Source organism: Scyliorhinus torazame, chromosome 14 (assembly GCF_047496885.1).
Source record: "Scyliorhinus torazame isolate Kashiwa2021f chromosome 14, sScyTor2.1, whole genome shotgun sequence".
NCBI lineage: Eukaryota > Metazoa > Chordata > Chondrichthyes > Carcharhiniformes > Scyliorhinidae > Scyliorhinus > Scyliorhinus torazame.
In genome coordinates this window covers 71,223,500-71,242,191 of record NC_092720.1, presented here as the reverse complement: position 1 = coordinate 71,242,191, position 18,692 = coordinate 71,223,500, and the positions used below count along the sequence as shown (strand labels likewise).

The window sequence follows — 18,692 nt, the reverse complement described above, 5'->3', positions numbered from 1 at the left end:
GATTGCTGGTCCACTTGGAATGAGGTATATATTTTTTCATTTATTCATTCTTGGGATGTGGACATCACTTTTGCCCATCCCTAATTGCCTAATCGACGCTATGATCAAGAAAGCACAACAGCGCCTATACTTCCTCAGGGAACTAAGGAAATTTGGCATGTCCATATTGAGTCTTACCAATTTTTACGTACGCACCACAGAAAGCATCCTATCTAGCTGCATCACCGCCTGGCATGGCAACTGCTCAGCCCAAGACAGCCCAAGAGAGTCGTGAACACAGCCCAGTCCATCACACAAATCCACCTCCCACCCATTGACTCTGTCTACACCTCCCACTGCCTTGGGAAAGCGGGCGGGATAATCAAAGAATTTTCCCACCCGGGCTACTCTCTCTCTTCCAACCTCTTCCACCGGGCAGGAGAAACAAAAGTGTGAGAACACGCACTAACAGATTCAAAAACAGCTTCTTCCCTGCTGTTACCAGACTCCTGAATGACTCTCTTATGGACTGAACTGATCTTTTCACACACCTTTTCTCCCGAGTAGTACTAAACCTGATGCCTGTGTCTATGTATTATGTATTTATGTATGTCCTATGTTTTTTCATGTATGGAATGATCTGTCAAGATTGTACGTAGAATAATACTTTTCACTGTACCTCGGTACACTTGACAATAAATCAAATCCAATCCAATCCCTTTAACTGAATGGCTTACTCAGCCATTGTGTGTCTGGAGTCTCATGTAGGCTAGACCAGGTAAGGATGGCAGATTTCCTCCCCTTTAGGACACCAGTGAACCAGATGGTTTTTTACGACAAGTAACAATAGTTTTGTGGTCACCTTGACTGAGAACAGCTTTATATTCCAGATTTATTAATTTAATTCAACTTCTACCAGCTGCAATAGTGGTATTTGAAAATGCCGAAACCTTTGCATCGAAGAAAAAAGTCAAAAATAATGTTTGTGTATGTTTTTTCTGCATTCCTTATGTGGGGGTAACTTTCAAATGACTAAGGTTTAGCTAGAAAAAGGCTGACCAGCGAGCAAGACAGTTCACGTGTTTGAGTCTCCGTCTGCTGCACTGAAGTATTACAGGGACAAAGGGACGGGTGTAATTCTTTCAACCATTTGAGCCTGTTCCCTCATTCGGTTAGATTATGGCTGATCTGTATCTCCACTTCATTTACCTTCCTTTATTTCATACTGCTGAGATTTGACAAAATAGCAAGCTTTTGACTCTGTTTTGTTCATTGCAGCCTTACCCACAAGGGATGATGCCCAGAATGTTTAAAGCTTTAGTTGGAAAAGGACATCCAGAATTTTCATCAAATCGACAGCAGGATGCACTAGAATTCTTCTTGCACTTTATCAACCTTGTAACCGTAAGTCACGAACTGGCAACAATAACTTGTCCTTTCCTCAGTTTCAAACATTGATCTAGGAGGTTTGGTGTGGCTGCTCATAGCTCTCTTCCTGGTGGATAGCTCCATTACACATAGAAATAATAGAATGCATTGCTGGGCAACTTATAATGTCAATGATACAAAAGCAAAATATTGCGGATGCTGGAAATCTGGAATAAAAACAGATAATGCTGGAAAAACCTAGCAGGTCTGACAGCATCTGTGGAGAGAAAAACAGAGTTAACATGACTTGTTCATGTTAACATGACTTGAACAAGTTCACATGACTTGTTCAGAACAAATGATGTCAACTTTATCTGTAACGTACTGCTGCTTTCAGTTCAGTTTCCTCGCAGTGATTCAATCTTGAATGGTTATTCCGTTAAATCTCCCAGAAACTAAAGCTTGCCAAGAACAAACTTCCAATCTCATATAAAGTATGGTTTATCAGATCCACATTTTTCAAATTGGGATATTGTAATTTTCCAACCTTTCTTGGAAAAACGTTCAGAAGAAAAACATTTTGATTTGAAATTAACCTTCAAAGTATGCCCTTGATTTTGGACACAACATGTAATTGAATTGAATTGAATTGAATTGAAATGGGACAAACTACTTGGAGGTGTGCTCTGTATACCACCTTCAGCTGTATCAGCCCCAACCTCGCGCACGAGGTGGAGGCATTCACTCTCGGGAGCACCTCACACCAGAACCCCTCCTCCATACCCTCTCCCAACTCTTCCTCCCACTTTGCTTTGATCCCTTCCAGTGGTGCCTTCTCCTCTTCCAAAATAGCTCTGTAAACTGCTGACACTACCCCCTTCTCCAGTCCTCCTGTCGTCAGCACTTCCTCCAGCAATGTGGAGGCCGGCTCCACCGGGAAGCTCTGGATCTCCTTTCTGGCAAAATCTCGAACCTGTATGTATATAAACATTTCCCCCTGCTGCAGCCCATACTTCGCTTCCAGCTCTTTCAGACCTGCAAACCGACCCCTAAGAACCAAATCTTTTAGTGTCTTAATCCCCTTCTCCTCGCATTTCCAAAAATTTCCATCCCACCTCCCTGGCTCAAATCTGTGGTTCCCCCGAATTGGCATGTCCCTTGACCCTGCCCCCAAACTGAAGTGTTGGCGAAACTGCCTCCAAATTCTCAATGAAGCTATTATTACCGGACTCCCTGTGTACATCTCCGGGGCTATCAGGAGCGGAGCTGTTGCTAGTGCTTTCAATCCCGACCCCCTGCACAAACTCTCCTCCATTCGACCCACTTGGAATCAACCCCTCTGACCCAGCTCCGCACCTTCTCCACATTCGCCGCCTAGTAATAATACATCAGGTTCAGAAGACCCAAACCCCCTGCCTGCCTTCCCCTCTGTAGCAGCACCTTTCTAACTCTGGCACCTTCCCTCCCCGTACGAACAAAGTAATCTTTCCTTCAATCTTTCTGAAAAAAGCCTTTGGCAGGAAAATCGGTAGGCATTGAAAAATAAACAGAAATCGCGGCAGCATGTTCATTTTAACCGCCTGTACCCGACCCGCCAGTGATAGAGGGAGACCATCCCACCTTGCCAGATCAGCTTTCACTCTCCCCACCAAACTAGAAATGTTGTACCTGCGAAGCCCCCCCCACCCACGGGCAACCTGCACCCACAGATACCTAAAGTGAGTCCCTGCCCTACGGAATGGCAGCCCCACCCCTGCCCCCACCCCCGGTCAAGACACCACAAAATACTCACTCTTGTCTAGATTCAGCTTGTACCCCGAGAAAGACCCGAACACTCGAAGCAGCTCCAATGTTCCCCCTATCGACACACTCGGTTCCGACAAGTATAACAGCAAATCATCGGCATATAAGGACACCCTATGCTCTATTACCCCACCCCCCCACTATTCCTTTCCATACCCCCGAACTTCTTAATGCGATGGCCTACGGCTCAATGGCGCGTCCAAACAGCAGGGGGGACATAGGGCATCCCTGCCTCGTCCCACGGTGGAGAGAAAAGTATCTCGAGCTGATGTTGTTTGTGCGGACACTCGCCCTCGGCTCCTTATTTAGTAGCTTTACCCAGTTCACAAATCTTGGTCCAATCCCAAACCGCTCCAGAACTGCCATCAAGTACCCCCATTCTACCCGGTCAAACGCCTTCTCAGCGACCAGTGCCACAATCACCTCTGTTTCCTTCCCCTCTGCCGGTGCCATAACGGCGTTGAATACCCTCCTAAAGTTTGAAAAGAGCTGCCTCCCTCTCACGAACCCCGTCTGATCTTCACCTATTGACTTCGGGAGGCACTCCTCCAGCCTCCCCGCCAGTACCTTCGCCAATACTTTTGCGTCCACATTCAGAAACGATATGGGCCTATACGACCCACACTCCGTCGGATCCGTAACTTTTTTTAGCAACAGGGAAATCGATGCCTGCCCCAAAGTTCGTGGTAACACATAACCTTCCCTATCGCCTCTTCAAACATCCCCACCATCAGGGGTGCCAGCTTATCCTTGGAATTTTTTATAATATTCCACCGGAAACCCATCCGGCCCTGCCACCTTCCCCAACTGCATCCTCCCAATCATATCCTTTATCTCCTGCTCCACTATCGCTCCTTCTAATGTAGCCCTGTCTCCCTCCCTTAACCTCGGGTACTCCAACCCATCTAGAAATTCCTGCATCTCCCGGTCTCCCCCAGGTGGCTCTGACCTGTACAACCTCTCATTAAATTCCTCAAAAACCTTGTTAATCAGATCCGGAGCCACCACCAACTTCCCTGCCCTATCCCTCACCTGAACAATTTCCCTTGCCGCTGCTTTCCTCTGAAGCTGACCAGCTAACATGTTCATCTCCATGTTCATAAACTGCACCCCTTGCTCGCCTCAGTTGGCGCACCGCCTTCCTGGTAGATAGCCGGTCAAAGCTCGCCTGTAGTTCCTTCCTCTTTTCCAGCTTCGCTGGGTCCCCATTATCTGCATAACTCCTATCTACCTCCAACATCTCATCTATTACTCTCTGCCGCTCCAACCTCTCCTCTTTGTCCACCCTGGCCTTAAACAAAATCACCTCACCCCTCACCACCGCCTTTAGAGTCTCCCAGACAACTGCCTTTGACAACTTACCTGTACAGTTGAAACCTACATATTCCTTAATTACCTTTTCAATTTTGTCACAGAACACTTGGTCCCCCAAAAGTCCCATATCTAATTTCCATCCCAGCCTCTGCGCTACCCCCTTCTCCAGTACCATATCCACCCAATGCGGAGCATGATCTGACCCTGCAATTGCCGAGTATTCTGACCCCTGAACCCCAGCCAGCAAAGCCTTCCCCACCACAAAAAAGTCGATCCGCGAATATACCTCATGGACTGCTGAGAAAAACGAGTACTCCCGTTCCCTCGGGTGCAGAAACATCCAAGGGTCCACCCCTCCCATTTCCACCATTAGCCCAGCCAACGCCTTCGCCCCTCCTGATGGGACCAGCGAGCGCGGCCGCGCTCAGGGCTACAGCGCGGCTCCTGCAACAAGTTCCAGTCCCCCCCCACTATCCGTCCGTGTGTGTCCAAGTCGGGGATGGCCCCAAACACCTTTGCGAATCCCACATCGTCCCAATTAGGACCGTATACACTTAACAGCGCCACTAACCTCCCCTCCAGCACCCCTGTCACAATCACATATCTACCCCCCTGATCTTCCACCACCTTCTCCATCTGGAAGCGTACTCTTTTGCTGACCATTACTGCTACCCCTCAAGCCTTTCTGTCAACTCCAGAGTGAAACACCTGACTACCCCAACCCTTTTTAAGTCTCACCTGGTCCTTCACCCTCAAGTGAGTCTCCTGCAGAATTGCTACATCGGCTTTCAAACTTTTAAGATGCGCAAGCACCCTTGACCTCTTGACCGGACCTCCTAACCCCCTCACGTTCTACGTGACTATCCTAACTGGGGGTCTTCACCCCCCCACCCTTCTTATCCACCATCACCATACCACCGGGCCCTGCCCCATGAGCCTGACCCGCCCCTATCCATTATTAACATTGAACCCCTTCCCCCCCCCCCCCCCCCCCTCGCTCACCTCGTAGGCCCATTGAAACCTGCTAACCAGGCTCCAATGTCTGCAGTCCTCCTCTCACCTCACCTCCGTTCACTAGCCGACTTTTGTTAGCTATCGCGGGTGGCTCCCCCCCCCGCCAAGATATACCGTCCCCTCCCACCCAGTCCCAGAGAAAGAAAAAACAAAAACAACAATCCAACCCATACAATTCACTAAAATAAGATCTAATCGTCGCAACACAGAATGCCAATCAACCCAACCAATAACTTTAACTCTGCAATAATGTGAAGAGAAGTAAATTACAATACACGTCAGTAAAAAGAAAGCATTTATACATTTTCCAGCTCCCCAATCACAGTCCACAGTCTCTCTTCCAGTTCCGTTCCTCACGTCTGTCCCAAGCCTTCTGCCCTCACGAACGCCTCAGCCGCCTCCGCTGCCTCCAAATAAAAGTCTTTGGCATCATATGTCACCCTCAGCTTCGCCGGGTATACCATACCAAACCTTTTTGTACAGTGCCGCCTTCACTCGCCCAAACGCCGCCCGTCTTTTTGCCAAGTACACCGTCATGTCCTGCTGGATCTGAACTCCAGCACCATCTCACTGCACTTCGCGCTTCTGCTTTGCCCAGCTTAACACCTTCTCCTTCATGCAGTACTTATGAAAGCAGATAATTACTGCTTTTGGCGGCTCATTCACTTTGGGCTTCGGCGTTAATGACCGATGAGCTCGGCCCAGTTCGTACCGGGAGGGGTTCTCACTCTCACCCATCAGCTCCGCCAACTTCTTTGTGAAGTACTCTGTTGGCCTTGGACCCTCTGCCCCTTTGGGCAAGCCCACAATTCTCAGATTGTGCCGCCTCGAGCGGTTCTCCAAGTCCTCGAACTTTGCTTGGAGTCCTCTATTGACCTCCACCACCCTCCACAGCTCGTCCCCCATCGAGGTGAACTGGTCGCTGTGCTGCGACACGGCCTCCTCCACTTCCTTCATCTTCTCGCCCTGCTCTCTCACCTCGGCTGTTTTCTTTGCCACAGCTACCCTCACCGGGGCAATTGCCTCCTCCACCAATTACTTCAATGCGACCACCATCTCCTTCCTCAAAGCCTCCATGTGCCTCAAAAGCTGCTTTTCCAGCCCAACCGCCATCACCTCGGTCATCTTCTCCATCGTAAGTAGTGCGGCCCCACCATGCGGTCTGGCATCCGCCATCTTGTCAGCACTTTTGCTCATCCTCTCATTCAACGGCGAGCCCGCGTTTCCTCCCTTCTTCGACGCTGCTCTTCGCATCCTTTAATGGCTTATTATTTTTCCTTTTTTTTTCCACCCTTCTTCCCTTCTTCAATCTTTTTTTCTTTTTTTAATAGAGAAAAAAAAAAAAATGTTTTCCCTTCCTTCAAAAAAAAAGGTGGGAAAAAAACTTTCACCATGTTTCTTTAAAACTTCTTTCTCTTCTTTTGTGTATTCCTCCAGAATTTCCCTGGGACCGGATTTCAATCTTCTTACCACATTCTAGGTGGGAGCCACCCGATGTGGGACATCTCACCTACATCGCGTCCTGGCTTCGGGCCTGCCGCCTCCGCCTCCATTTAGCTCCGCCCCCGCTGCTCCGACCTCCGCACGCGCTGGGCCCGACGCCTCAGCACCAGCTGCCCGACACCCGCGCAGGGTTCCTCGCCGGTTTTCAAACAGGACCCGCTTGCTACCCGGGGTGGCCCCAAAGGCCGCCAATAATCGGGGGGGGGGGGAGCGAAGATTCGGGGAAACCCCCAAAAGCACCGCAAATAGTGGCCATCGGCGGGAGCTCTTCTTGATGCGGCCGACCCGCTCGCAAACACCACCGGAAGTCACCATTCGGATTTCTATTTGGCAGATTAAATGTTGCCCTCCAAAATATTCATCTACACAGTTTTTTAAAGAAATTAATCCAATTCATTACCAATAAATTTAGTTGGATAAGCATGGGTTAATAGGGCAACCAATAGAGAATTGTTAAAGGCATATCATGTCTGAAAAACCTGACTGATTTCTTTGATAAAGTTCATGAAAGAAAGTGTCATAGCTGTTGCAGAGATGGACTTTCGAAAGGGATGATACAGTACCACATAACAGCACAGTCGCCGGAATGTGGTGACTAGCGGCTTTTCACAGTAACTTCATTGAAGCCTACATGTGACAATAAGCAATTATTATTTGTAAAAAAGAAGCACATTAAAGGAATTATGGTAACTTGTCGAAGGGACAGGAGACAAAGGACAGAATTTTCCACTCCTACCTGTTTTGGGAATCATGGGTGAGGGAGCAAGATTTGGCGGGAGGCCAAAAATCAGTTGCCGCACGGTGGGAAGCTAGTTTGGAATCTTGTTCTCCCGATTCTTATGACATTTTAAAAGCTGTTCGAGTGTCCTGCGGAGCTATGTTGGCATCACATGAATGCTCATTTAAAGGCCAACACACCAGAATTTTGTTCCCCCTCCAAATTAGATGCTCGCCAAGGAGAATTTAGAATGTTTACTTTCATGACTGTACATACGTGGCATGCACCTGGCAAGGTAGACCTCTCTGAGTTCACGTTCCTTTCACATATTGGTTGCCTGTAGCACACGCTACATCAAGACTAGGTATGGGCGAGGGGTGCGACTGAGGCAGGACTTGGAGTGGGGTTATGGAGCGGAGCAGTGTCATGGAGCAGAGTGAATGACTGGAGATGGAATTTAATCCTGAAAAGTGTGAGGTGTTACACTTTGGAAGGAGCAATTAGACAAGGAAATATTCAATGAATGGCAAAACACTGGGAAGTCCTGAGGAATAAAGAGACCTTGGCGTGTTTGTGAATAGATCTCTGAAGGCAGAAGGGCAGGTTAATAGGCTGGTGAAAAAGACATATGGACACTTGCCTTTATCAATTGTGGCATAGATCACAAAAGCAAGGAAGTCATGTTGGAGTTATATAGGACATTGGTGAGGCCACAGCTGGAGTACTGTGTGCAGTTCTGGTCGCCACATGTGATTGCACTGGAGCGGTTGCAAAGGCATTTTGCCAGGATGTTGCCTGGGATGGAATATTTAAGTTATGAAGAGAGTTTGGATAGGCTTGGGTTGTTTTCTCTGGAGCAGGGAAGACTGAGGGGCGACTGATTGAGGTGTACAAGAATATGAGGGGCATGGATAGGGAACAGCTGTTCCCTTTAGTTGAAAGGTCGGTTACGATGGAACACAAGATCAAGGTGAGGGGCGGGAGGTTCAGGGGGAATTTGAGGAAAAACCTTTTTACCCAGAGGGTGGTGACGGTTTGGAACACACTGCCTGGGAGGATGGTAGAGGCGGGTTGCCTCACGGCAAATCAGGTGCCTTTCATGTGGCGGTGAAGACTCGATTAACCGAAGGACCTTTACTGCTCTGTATTTTTCTGTGATTCTGTGACTTGAGGAATAAAATTTCAAATTTGCAAAATGTTGCAACACAGTAGAAAACTTCAGGAGAATGTAGACAGACTGGTGAAGTGGGAAGAGACATGGTAGATGTGATGTGGATAAGTGTAAAATGAGGAGGAACAACAGAGGGATTTGGGGATGAGGGGATGCATATTCATAAATGTTTTGAAGTGATAAGTCGACAATGTGGTTAAGAAAGCATATGAGATACTTTACTTTGTAAAACAAAGGAAATCATGACCTTCACAAATCAAGTGTTAGAACTCGGTTTGACCAATGTGGGCAGTTCGAGGCATCACTTTATGAAGGATGTCAAAGCTTTGCAGAGGCTGCAGAAAAGATTTACCAGGATACCAGGGAGGAGAGATTGGAGAAGCTGGGATTTTTCTCCTTGTAGCAGAGCAGATTTTGTGGAGGCCAGATATTCAAAATGATGAGTGTTTTCATAGAGCAAATAGGGAGAAATTGTTTTCTTTGGCAAGTGGATTAGTAACCAGCAGTCATATATTTAAAGTAACTGGCAAATGAATTAGAGGGGAAATTAGGATAATATTTTCCGGGTTGGATTGTTAAGATCTGGAGTGGTGGAGGAAACAGATTCTGTAGGAAAGTTCAAATAGGAATTTAATGTGCACTTGAAAAGGATTCATTTGCATGTTCATGGGGAGAAAGCTGAGATGTAGGACTAAATGGACAGCCCTTTCAAAGCTGCTGGTACAGTATGTTGGACAAAATGGCCGCCTGTGCTGTAAGGTTCAATGATTCTACTTTAAAAACAATTGTAATGCTTGGATTAAGAATCTCCCTCCACTTAGATGTGTTGCTGACTCTTGTGAAAATAACCTTTTTAATTCAATGCTCTTATGAACTCCTGTGCATCCCAGAGAAACAACAATGGCTCTGATGATCCCAGTGAAATCTTTCGTTTTATGGTAGAAGACCGGGTCCAGTGTTGCCAGTCCAGGAAAGTCAAGTACAAACAGAGAGTTGACTATATCATGCAACTTCCTGTTGTCCTAGAGGCTGCTAGTAACAAAGGTATGTATAAATTGGATGCTTATAACAAGCCTAGGGGAACACAAAGGTAAACTAGAGGGACTGTAAATGACCAAAAGATTCCCTACTCCTTAAACGCATAAGATGCCAAATAATTTACTGACTGTTGCATATTGTTTTTGAAAAGATTTGGAACAAAATTATTTTGGTTATTTATTTAGAAAGACACTTAGGGCAGTACGGTGGCACAGTGGGTTAGCCCTGCTTCCTCAAGGTGCCGAGGTCTCAGGTCCGATCCCGGCTCTGGGTCACTGTCTGTGTGGAGTTTGCACATTCTCCCCGTGTTTGCGTGGGTTTCGCCCCCACAACCCAAAGATTTCCAAGGTAGGTGGATTGAACATGCTAAATTGCCCCTTAATTGGAAAAAAATGAATTGGGTACACTAAATTTATTTTAAAAAAAGAAAGACACTGAATGATTTAAAACTGGGATAAATTTGAAATAATACTTCAGACTGAGTTATTTAATATGGGGCTAATCTGATTCTGTATTTGAAGAATTGCTTTATTTATTCCACAATAACATCTCTCAGCCTCAGCAAAACTGCAAAGTACTGTGTGTAATGAATTATCTTGTGTGCTGATGGTGATGAGGGGTTGCTGGTGCGATTAAATGATGTTCAGTTTCTCCATAAGCTGAATTCACATTATTCCATAACTGTCCACTGAAAGAAACGCAAAAACAACACAAATGAGTGTCATTTATGACAGTACATTTTTCCTGTTGCCCTGTGGCTTGGGTTCCTTCTCTGACTCCCCAATTGACATCTGGAACTCAGTGTGGGGGAACAAGGACATAACAATTGTCGTACTCTTCTGTAATTTGTTACAACATTTTTAACTCGCCTCACCCTCTATACACACACGCACAAAACAGACAGACACAGAGCGGAAAGAGGGATGTAAAAAAATACTAAAAGTAAAAAGTTACGAATCTGTGATTCAGATGGACATCTTCCAGTTAGATCTTTCGTCAGTCTAGGCCTGCAGTTGGATGATACCGTTGCTTTCAGTGTGTAATGTTTTTCGCTGTAGACTCATCAGGGTCTCGACACTTTTCTGCAGACTCAGAAAACAGCAGACAGGAAACATGAGAGAGAGAGATTGAGATTCTCCTCTCAGCGTTCTGCTGGGCTCTCTGAAAACCCTGCCCTTACAGGAGCCAATTGCTGTCTGTTGCCGGGCAGGATACTGTCCTTGGCCAATGCATTGGCCACCAGCCAACCAATCGACCCAAATCCATCCAAGTCTGAGTTATTAAGTTCAAAATCTAAATCTTCACAGCACAGTGTAATATTTTGCACCTTTTGAGTTATGCACTTCCCCTACTCGACTTAAAAGATAACCATTAAAGATCCATGGACCAAAACAATATCGGCAAAGTAAAAGAAATACGAAATATGGGAATCAACAGGAAGGGGCCTTACAAATTTAAAACACCCTATCAAATCGGGCCACCGCTGGTCATAACTTTATATTACAAAAGTACATTTATGGTGGGATAATTCACACAATTGCAGAAAATAAAAGCAAATTACTACGGATGTTGGAATCTGAAACCAAAAAGAAAACGCTGGAAAATCTCAGCAGGTCTGGCAGCATCTATAGGGAGAGAAAAGAGCTAACGTTTCAAGTCCAGATGACCCTTTGTCAAAGCTTTGGTTTCTTTTTGGTTTCATCCAATTGCAGTATTTCTTATGTGCATGTATGAAGAAAAGCGCAATAGTTTTATCATAATAATTAAAGATACATAACTTTACTTTCAGAGAGCTTGCCTTGGGACTCATTTGTGCTTATGCAATTGGATGCTATTAGAAGTACTTCAGACTACGTTCTTGGGGGAATACCTCTAATTATTACAAAAGCATTAAGTGACACTATTTTTGAATGTTTTATAGAATGTAATTTTTCAGTACAATTTAAAACAAAAGAATCATAATGCTTTTCTCCAGAGGAACTTTTAGCATATGAAATGAGGAGGAGAGAGGCTGAGCTAGCAAAGAGGCCTTTACGGGAGATTGTCCGTGCCAAAGTTCCCTTCAGTGCCTGTCTTCAAGCTTTTCAAGAACCAGAAAATGTCGCTGACTTCTGGAGCAGTGCACTCCAAGCGAAGTCGGCAGCAATAAAGTAAGTAAGCTGTTGGTTGTTTTATTGTGGGTACCCGGTTATAAAGTAGCATATCTCGCTGTGCCAAAGGCAGAGCACTGAAACATTTACTGATCATACTTGTACGTGAACAATGTAAATATATTTTGCAGTTCTTGGCTGGAAAACTCTGGCCCTTGCCCAATAGACGATTACTTTAGTAAGCAGCTCTCACAGTCTGGTGTGACTGTAACACAGGAAGATTATAGGTACCATTCCTCTTATCTGTGTAATTACCAGCAAATGAAAAATGAACCCTAGCATTGTTTGTCCAGAAGAAACGTGCCTTCCAGAAAACTAGGAGGACTAAGATTTTGGGGTAATTCTGATTCCCGAAAACAGTTGAGGTTGGGTTGGGTGGACTCCACTTTACAAAATGTCAAACCTGAGCATCCCCAGTTCCAGTTTTAATAGAGACAGGACAGGGGTTGGCAAACCACCTGCTCTCATGCGGTGGACCCCTCATTTAAATATTTAATTGAGACCGAGTGCCCTAAGATTCGAAGCCAGATTTTCCCTTTTGAGTCAGAAAATGCGAGTCAAGCCATTTCTGATGTCCCATTCCCGCCTTCTGTATAAACGTACAGACACATGCAATTTGCTTCCCGTGGTGTCAGGATTGAGCTGGACTTGGAGTCACCACTTCTTGAAGAAATTGGAGGTGGGGGAATGCCAATGCCATCAGGTTCATTGGGATATCAGCCCAGTTCTATTCTTGACTGTTTGGTCCCCTAGACCATGCCCCCTCATATCACCCATGCCCGCTTGCTGCCATCCCCCCTCCATGCATCCTTCATCCCCCCCCTTCATACCCTGATAGATACATGCCCCATACTGAAGTTAAAACACCACTATTCTTAGAACTCCCCCTACACCAAAAAGGGTCAATAAGACTCCTATGCAGACTCCTAGGTGCTATTCGGGTCAAACCACGGTTTCAAGTTATCCCCGGTTTAAACTATATCTACACAGAAGGTTTTATCTACTTACCGCTTAGTAGCTTCGGTCCTGGGTCACGCCTTGCTAAGAAAGTATAGTAGACTTTGTAATAACCACTATATCAGGTTACTTTTAATTTTAACTCACTTTATTTTTCTTCAACAAGATAACATCGCTGTTCTTACAATCAGTAAAAAGATCTTGCTTCTGGATTCGCCGAGCCGGTTGATCAGACCTTCCTGGTCTCCTTGACAATCTTTCTTCTCTATCTGTTGGTTTTTTTCCTGGGTGATTGGCTATTCTTTTCGGCTTTCGTGTTCAGTCCGTCCCATGTACCGAGGCCGAGGCAGCTGTGAGAGCTGACTGCCTGGCCATGAGCGATTTAGAGTATTTATTGCCCTTCAAACCGTTTCACTGACTACAGAGGAGGCTTTGGTGTACTCTACGAATTTAGCTGGCTGCTTCTTCAAGAGAAGCAGTCAGCTGCAGGGATTTACCATATAAAACACAACAGTTATCTCCAGATCTCCACTTTTAACTGGTGTTATTTTGTTTCTATTATTCACAAGTAAACATAATTTCAAGTAATTCAAATTTAAGATTCTGGCAATTCCAATCAATTGTTTGCTAAAATAATTAACTTTTATCAAAGGATGAAAAACTTGTTTTCTTTATGTAAAAACTTTATTCTGCCAGAATTTCTTTGATTCGAACGAAAGGTATCGGGTTACAGCATGAGCTGTTTCTAGGTGTTATCTCAAAGCCTGTGTGTGTGCAGTCTAAACGTTTGGCTGCTGTTAACCCTTTGAGGGACTTCTGCTTTATCATTTTTAAGCATTTCATTACATTTACGTTTATAGGATCTTTACCTATTACTTTGCTTTTTCTCATGTTCCTTCGGGTTTTATCATCAGACCTTCATGTTTCAAATGACATCTTTCCCATTTTACTTTACAATACCCACTGACCAGTATCCACTATAGAGGACTCATGAACCATATAATATTGGGAAGTGCTTATGAAACCACCAAAATAAATAATCATCCATTCAAACTCCACTTGAAAATGATTGTTCTCTTTGAACCTCATAAAATGGTCAATCAAACACAGAGCTATAAAAACTCCACTTTAAACACTTAATCCTCTTAAAATGCTCACAAATCTGTCAAAATAAATAAACAGCCAATTAAAAATGACTTCAAACAAACATAATCCTTTTAAATGGCTACAAAACTGTCAAGCAAGCAAAGCTCACAGTCCTCTAAACAGCTTTGAAAACAACATCTGGTGAATTTATTACTGGGGTTTGAAACCCCAGAGAGTCAACGATAACAGTGGGGCATAAAAGCGCGGAGAAAGCACTCTGAGAGCGGAGGGAATATCGGGGTAACCTCTAACCAGTCTATGTTCTGTATTCCATGTGTGACATTACAGGGGAGCAGTTAGGTGATTGGTTGGTGAAGATCCACTGTCTCTGCTTGTTTGTCTTTTAAATTGGTTATTTATTTTTAATTGCAAAGTTTTGTTAGCATCAGAAAGGTTTATAAATAGTAATAAGCTTATCCTGAGCAGTAGGATTTGTTAATTATAAATACATTAAGAAAAACTGATTAATTAACACACAATAAAAGAGTGCAAGGAGCCGGGATTTAAAAAGAGTGCAACAGGAGCTGGGAGTTCAAAAAGAACATGAGAGAAGCTGAGAGTTTAAATAGAGCTTGCGACTGCTTCTGGTGGTGGGACTAAATGGACCAATCAGATTTGGAGGAACTCAAGAATGACATCAAAGGGAACCAGGTGGAGGAGCCAGGACGATAAGAGTGCAAGAGGGAGAGAGCAGCGAGACTTCATAAAGAGGTGTGAGCGGGAGAGGAGGAGATGATTGTTGAGTGACCAGATGAGTAAATACTTTATAAAAAGTTAAGTAGCTCTGCCGTGTAGAATGTGCATTCTGCGGGATGTGGGGCACCGTACAGGCACAAAGTGCCCTTAATGAAGACATCAGCAGGAAATGTCATCAGCTGCAGAAACTTGAACTCTGCGTTGTGGAACATGAGTGGCTGCTGGAGTCAAAGTGGTGCATCCAAAAGGCTGAGGATTAGCACGTTTATAGAGGTAGTACCATTGTAGCTGAGACATGCACAGGGAGAGAATGGGTGATTTCCAGAATATCTAAGACAAACAGGCAGCTAGTGCCAGAATCCCCCGGCGCTATCTCGCTCTCTAATCACTTTTCCATTTTGGATACTGGTGGGCAAGATGATTCCTCAGTGGACTGTAGCAAGTGCCAAAGTCGTGGTGCCACAGATAGTTCAACTGCACAGGAGGAGAAGAGAAATAGTAGAAGTGTTATTGAGGGGCAGCACGGTGGCGCAGTGGTTAGCACTGCTGCCTCACGGTGCCGAGGACCCAGGTTCGATACAGGCTCTGCGTCACTCCTTGTAGCGTTTGCACATTTTCCCCATGTCTGCGTGGGTTTCACCCCCACAACCCAAAGATGTGCAGGGTAGGTAGATTGCCATGCTAAATTGCTCCTTAATTGGAAAAAAATAATTGGGTACTCTAAATTCATTAAAAAAAGAAGTGCTATTGTGGTAGGAGGTTCCATAGTTAAAGGCATGGACAAACGTTTCTGTGGTCGTAGATCATCCTGGATGGTATGTTGCCTCCCTTGTCCCAGGATTAAGAATGTCACAGGACATTCTTTTGGGGCAGGGAAGCTTTGAGAGATCATGGTCCACATTGAGACCAATGATATAGGCATAAGTTCCTGAAAGCAGATTTTAGGGAGTTGGGAAGGAAATTGAAAAACAGAACTTCCAGTGCAGTAATCTGAGGAATACTCCCAGTGCCATGCGCTAGTCAGCATAAGAATACAAAGATTGAGCAGTTGGGGTTTTTGTCTGGTATCCTAACAAACGTTGGGATTTGGTCTGGTATCCTAACAGCGGTAACTGGTGCACTCAAGGAATTTACAATTGAGAAGGGGGAGGTGTTAGAAAGGCTATCTTTATTAAAACTGATAAGGCACCAGGACCGGATGAGATGCACCAAAGGACACTAAGGGAAGCGAGATGGAAATTTCAGCGGCACTTGCGATAATCTTCCAGTCTTCCTTATACACAGGTGTGGGGCCGATGGACTGGAGAATTTCTAATGTTACACCCTTGTTCAAACCGGAGTGCAAGGGTAATGATGGCAATTACAGATCAAACAGTTTGTCTTCAGTGGTAGGGAAACTTCTGGAAACTGAAGAAGAGTCATCCAGACTCAAATAATTAGCTCTGTTCTCTCTCCACAGATGCTGTCAGACCTGCTGAGATTGTCCAACATTTTCTTTTCTTGTTCTGAAACTATAGTTCGGGACAAAATGGGACAAAATGAATAGTCACTTAGACAGGTGCAGGATAATTAAGGAAAGCCAGCATGGATTCATTCAGGGAACATCATGTTCAACTAACTTGCTGGAGTGTTTTGAGGTGGTAACAGGGAAGCTAAATAATGAGCAGAAGGAGTAGAAGAAAATCTTTGTTCACACAGGGGGTAGGTGGAGTCTGGAAGCACTTCATGAAAGGGTCTTGGGGGCAGGCTCAATCGAGGTATTCAAAAGGGAATTGGATTTCTGCCTGAAAATAAAATGTGCAAAGTACGAAGGTAAGGCAGGGGAGTGGGATTGGTAGAATGCTCTTCCAGTAAGCCAGTGCAGACTCAATAAGCTGAATAGCTTTCTTCTGCACAGTTCCTATGATTCTGTGAAACTCAGCCCAAGAATTCATAATAAATAGTAATTGAACTGCTGTATAAACAAACCATCCAGGGCTGAACACAATAGAGCCTTTGAAGTTGACTAAATAGACGTCTAGCCAACTGTTCAGATTTTTCAAAGGCTCAATAGATGTCTGGACTTTGAAAGCACAGGTTCTAGATGACACATTATTATCACATTCTCAATATGGTTGAATGCATAAAAGCCCTTTATCCAAAGGTGAAAGCAGTCTAATGCATCTGAACACCTACACAATGCTGGTTAATTTAATTGTTTGTTGAAAAACATTTTTTTAAAAATTCTCCTTTTTCACATTTTCTCCCGCATTTACACCCATCAACAATAAACAATAATCAGCAAGATATGTCAATCCCCATAATAACAACGATCCCATCCGCCCACCAACCCCCAAACCTCAACCCGCATGTTTACATAAACAAATGGCAAAAAGGAATCAGGGATTACCCGTAGTCACCCTTAATCTACACAGCTCCCCACCCCCCCAACCAACGGCGTCCAGCCTCTCAGAGAGTACCATACATGATACCCCAGAGTTGTACCCCCCCCCCCCCCCAAAGTCTCCAGCTCCTCCCGTCCACTGCCTCCTGTAAAACTCTCCTCCCAACATCGGTTCCTTCCCCCCAACTTTCCACCCCGGCTAGACCACTCGGACCCTGTTCTGCCAGGCTCCGATGGCCGCAGCCCCTCCCCCCACCTCACTCACGTTCACTGGCCAGCTTAAACCGGCCAGCATGTACGCCCCCGCACGGGTCCCTTTCCCCCATGCCCGGCCCTAGGAAAGCCCAAAGATCCCCTTTTAGCACACAAACCCCGCATATCCACCTACACCCAAAAGAGCCCTCATTTCGAGTGAAAGTCCCATCCCTTCCCTTGTCCAAATATATACTATATTGGCTCCTTTAGCCTCTACACCCGCGCGCAGTGATACAAAAAAGAAGAAAATACAGTCATGAGGTTACATCGGCACATGGCCATTCCTCAATTTGTCAGTTCTGCCACAGTCCTTCTGCCTTCGCAAACTCCTCCGCTGCTTCCGCCGTTCCAAAATAAAAGTCCCTGAGCTTATAAGTCACCCTCAGCTTCGCTGGATATACAATGCTGCACTGCACCTTGCTAATGTACAGTGCCCTCTTCACCCGGTTGAAGGCAGCCCGCCTCCTTGCCAGCTCCACCGTAAAGTCCTAGTATACACGTATACCAGCTCCAGCCCACTGCACCACCCGCTTCTGCTTGGCCCAGCTCAGGACCTTCTCCTTCACACTGTACCTGCGGAAGCACAGAGTCACTGCCCTTGGCGGCTCACTCGCCATTGGTACAGGCCTCCACGACCGATGAGCCCGACCCAGTTCATTTCGGGAGGGATCCTCCCCCTCCCCCAATAGTTTTGCCAGCATCGCGGCAAAATACTCAGTCGGCTTCGGTCCTTCAACTCCTTCGGGCAGCCCCACAATCCTCAAATTCTGTCGCCTGGATCTGTTTTCCAGGTCTTCCATTTTTCCTCGCAGATCCTTGTTAGTGTCCATCACCTTCCGCATCTCCTTCCCCATCGAGGCAAGTTGATCACCGTGCTGCAATAACGTCTCCTCCACTTCCTTCAGCGCCTCCCTTTGCTCTCGCACCTCCGCCACTGCGCTCGCCACCGCCGTCATCACCGGGGAAACCGCCTCCTCCACCAGCGCACTCAACACCTCCCTCATCTCCTTCCTCACCGTCTCCATGCATTTCGCAATCTGCGCCAATTGCTTTTCGAATTCCGCAGCCATCACCTTAATTATTTCTTCAGCCGTAAGCACTGCGGCCTCCCCTGGTGCTCCAGCCTCCATTTTCTTTGCTGACCCCGCAGTGACCTTTCCACTCCCCAACGGACTTTCAGCCGCTTTTTTCACGGCC

General features: G+C 45.7%; 1 protein-coding gene across 1 annotated transcript in view; it reads left to right on the top strand.

Moving 5' to 3' along the window:
* Positions 1-18,692, top strand: part of LOC140389801 (ubiquitin carboxyl-terminal hydrolase 13-like) — a 196,822-nt gene that overhangs the window by 114,466 nt on the left and 63,664 nt on the right. The window contains exons 11-13 of the mRNA XM_072474337.1: positions 1,258-1,383; positions 9,761-9,914; positions 11,884-12,058. Coding sequence (XP_072330438.1) covers positions 1,258-1,383; positions 9,761-9,914; positions 11,884-12,058 — 455 coding nt within the window. The remainder of the gene's footprint in view (positions 1-1,257; positions 1,384-9,760; positions 9,915-11,883; positions 12,059-18,692) is intronic.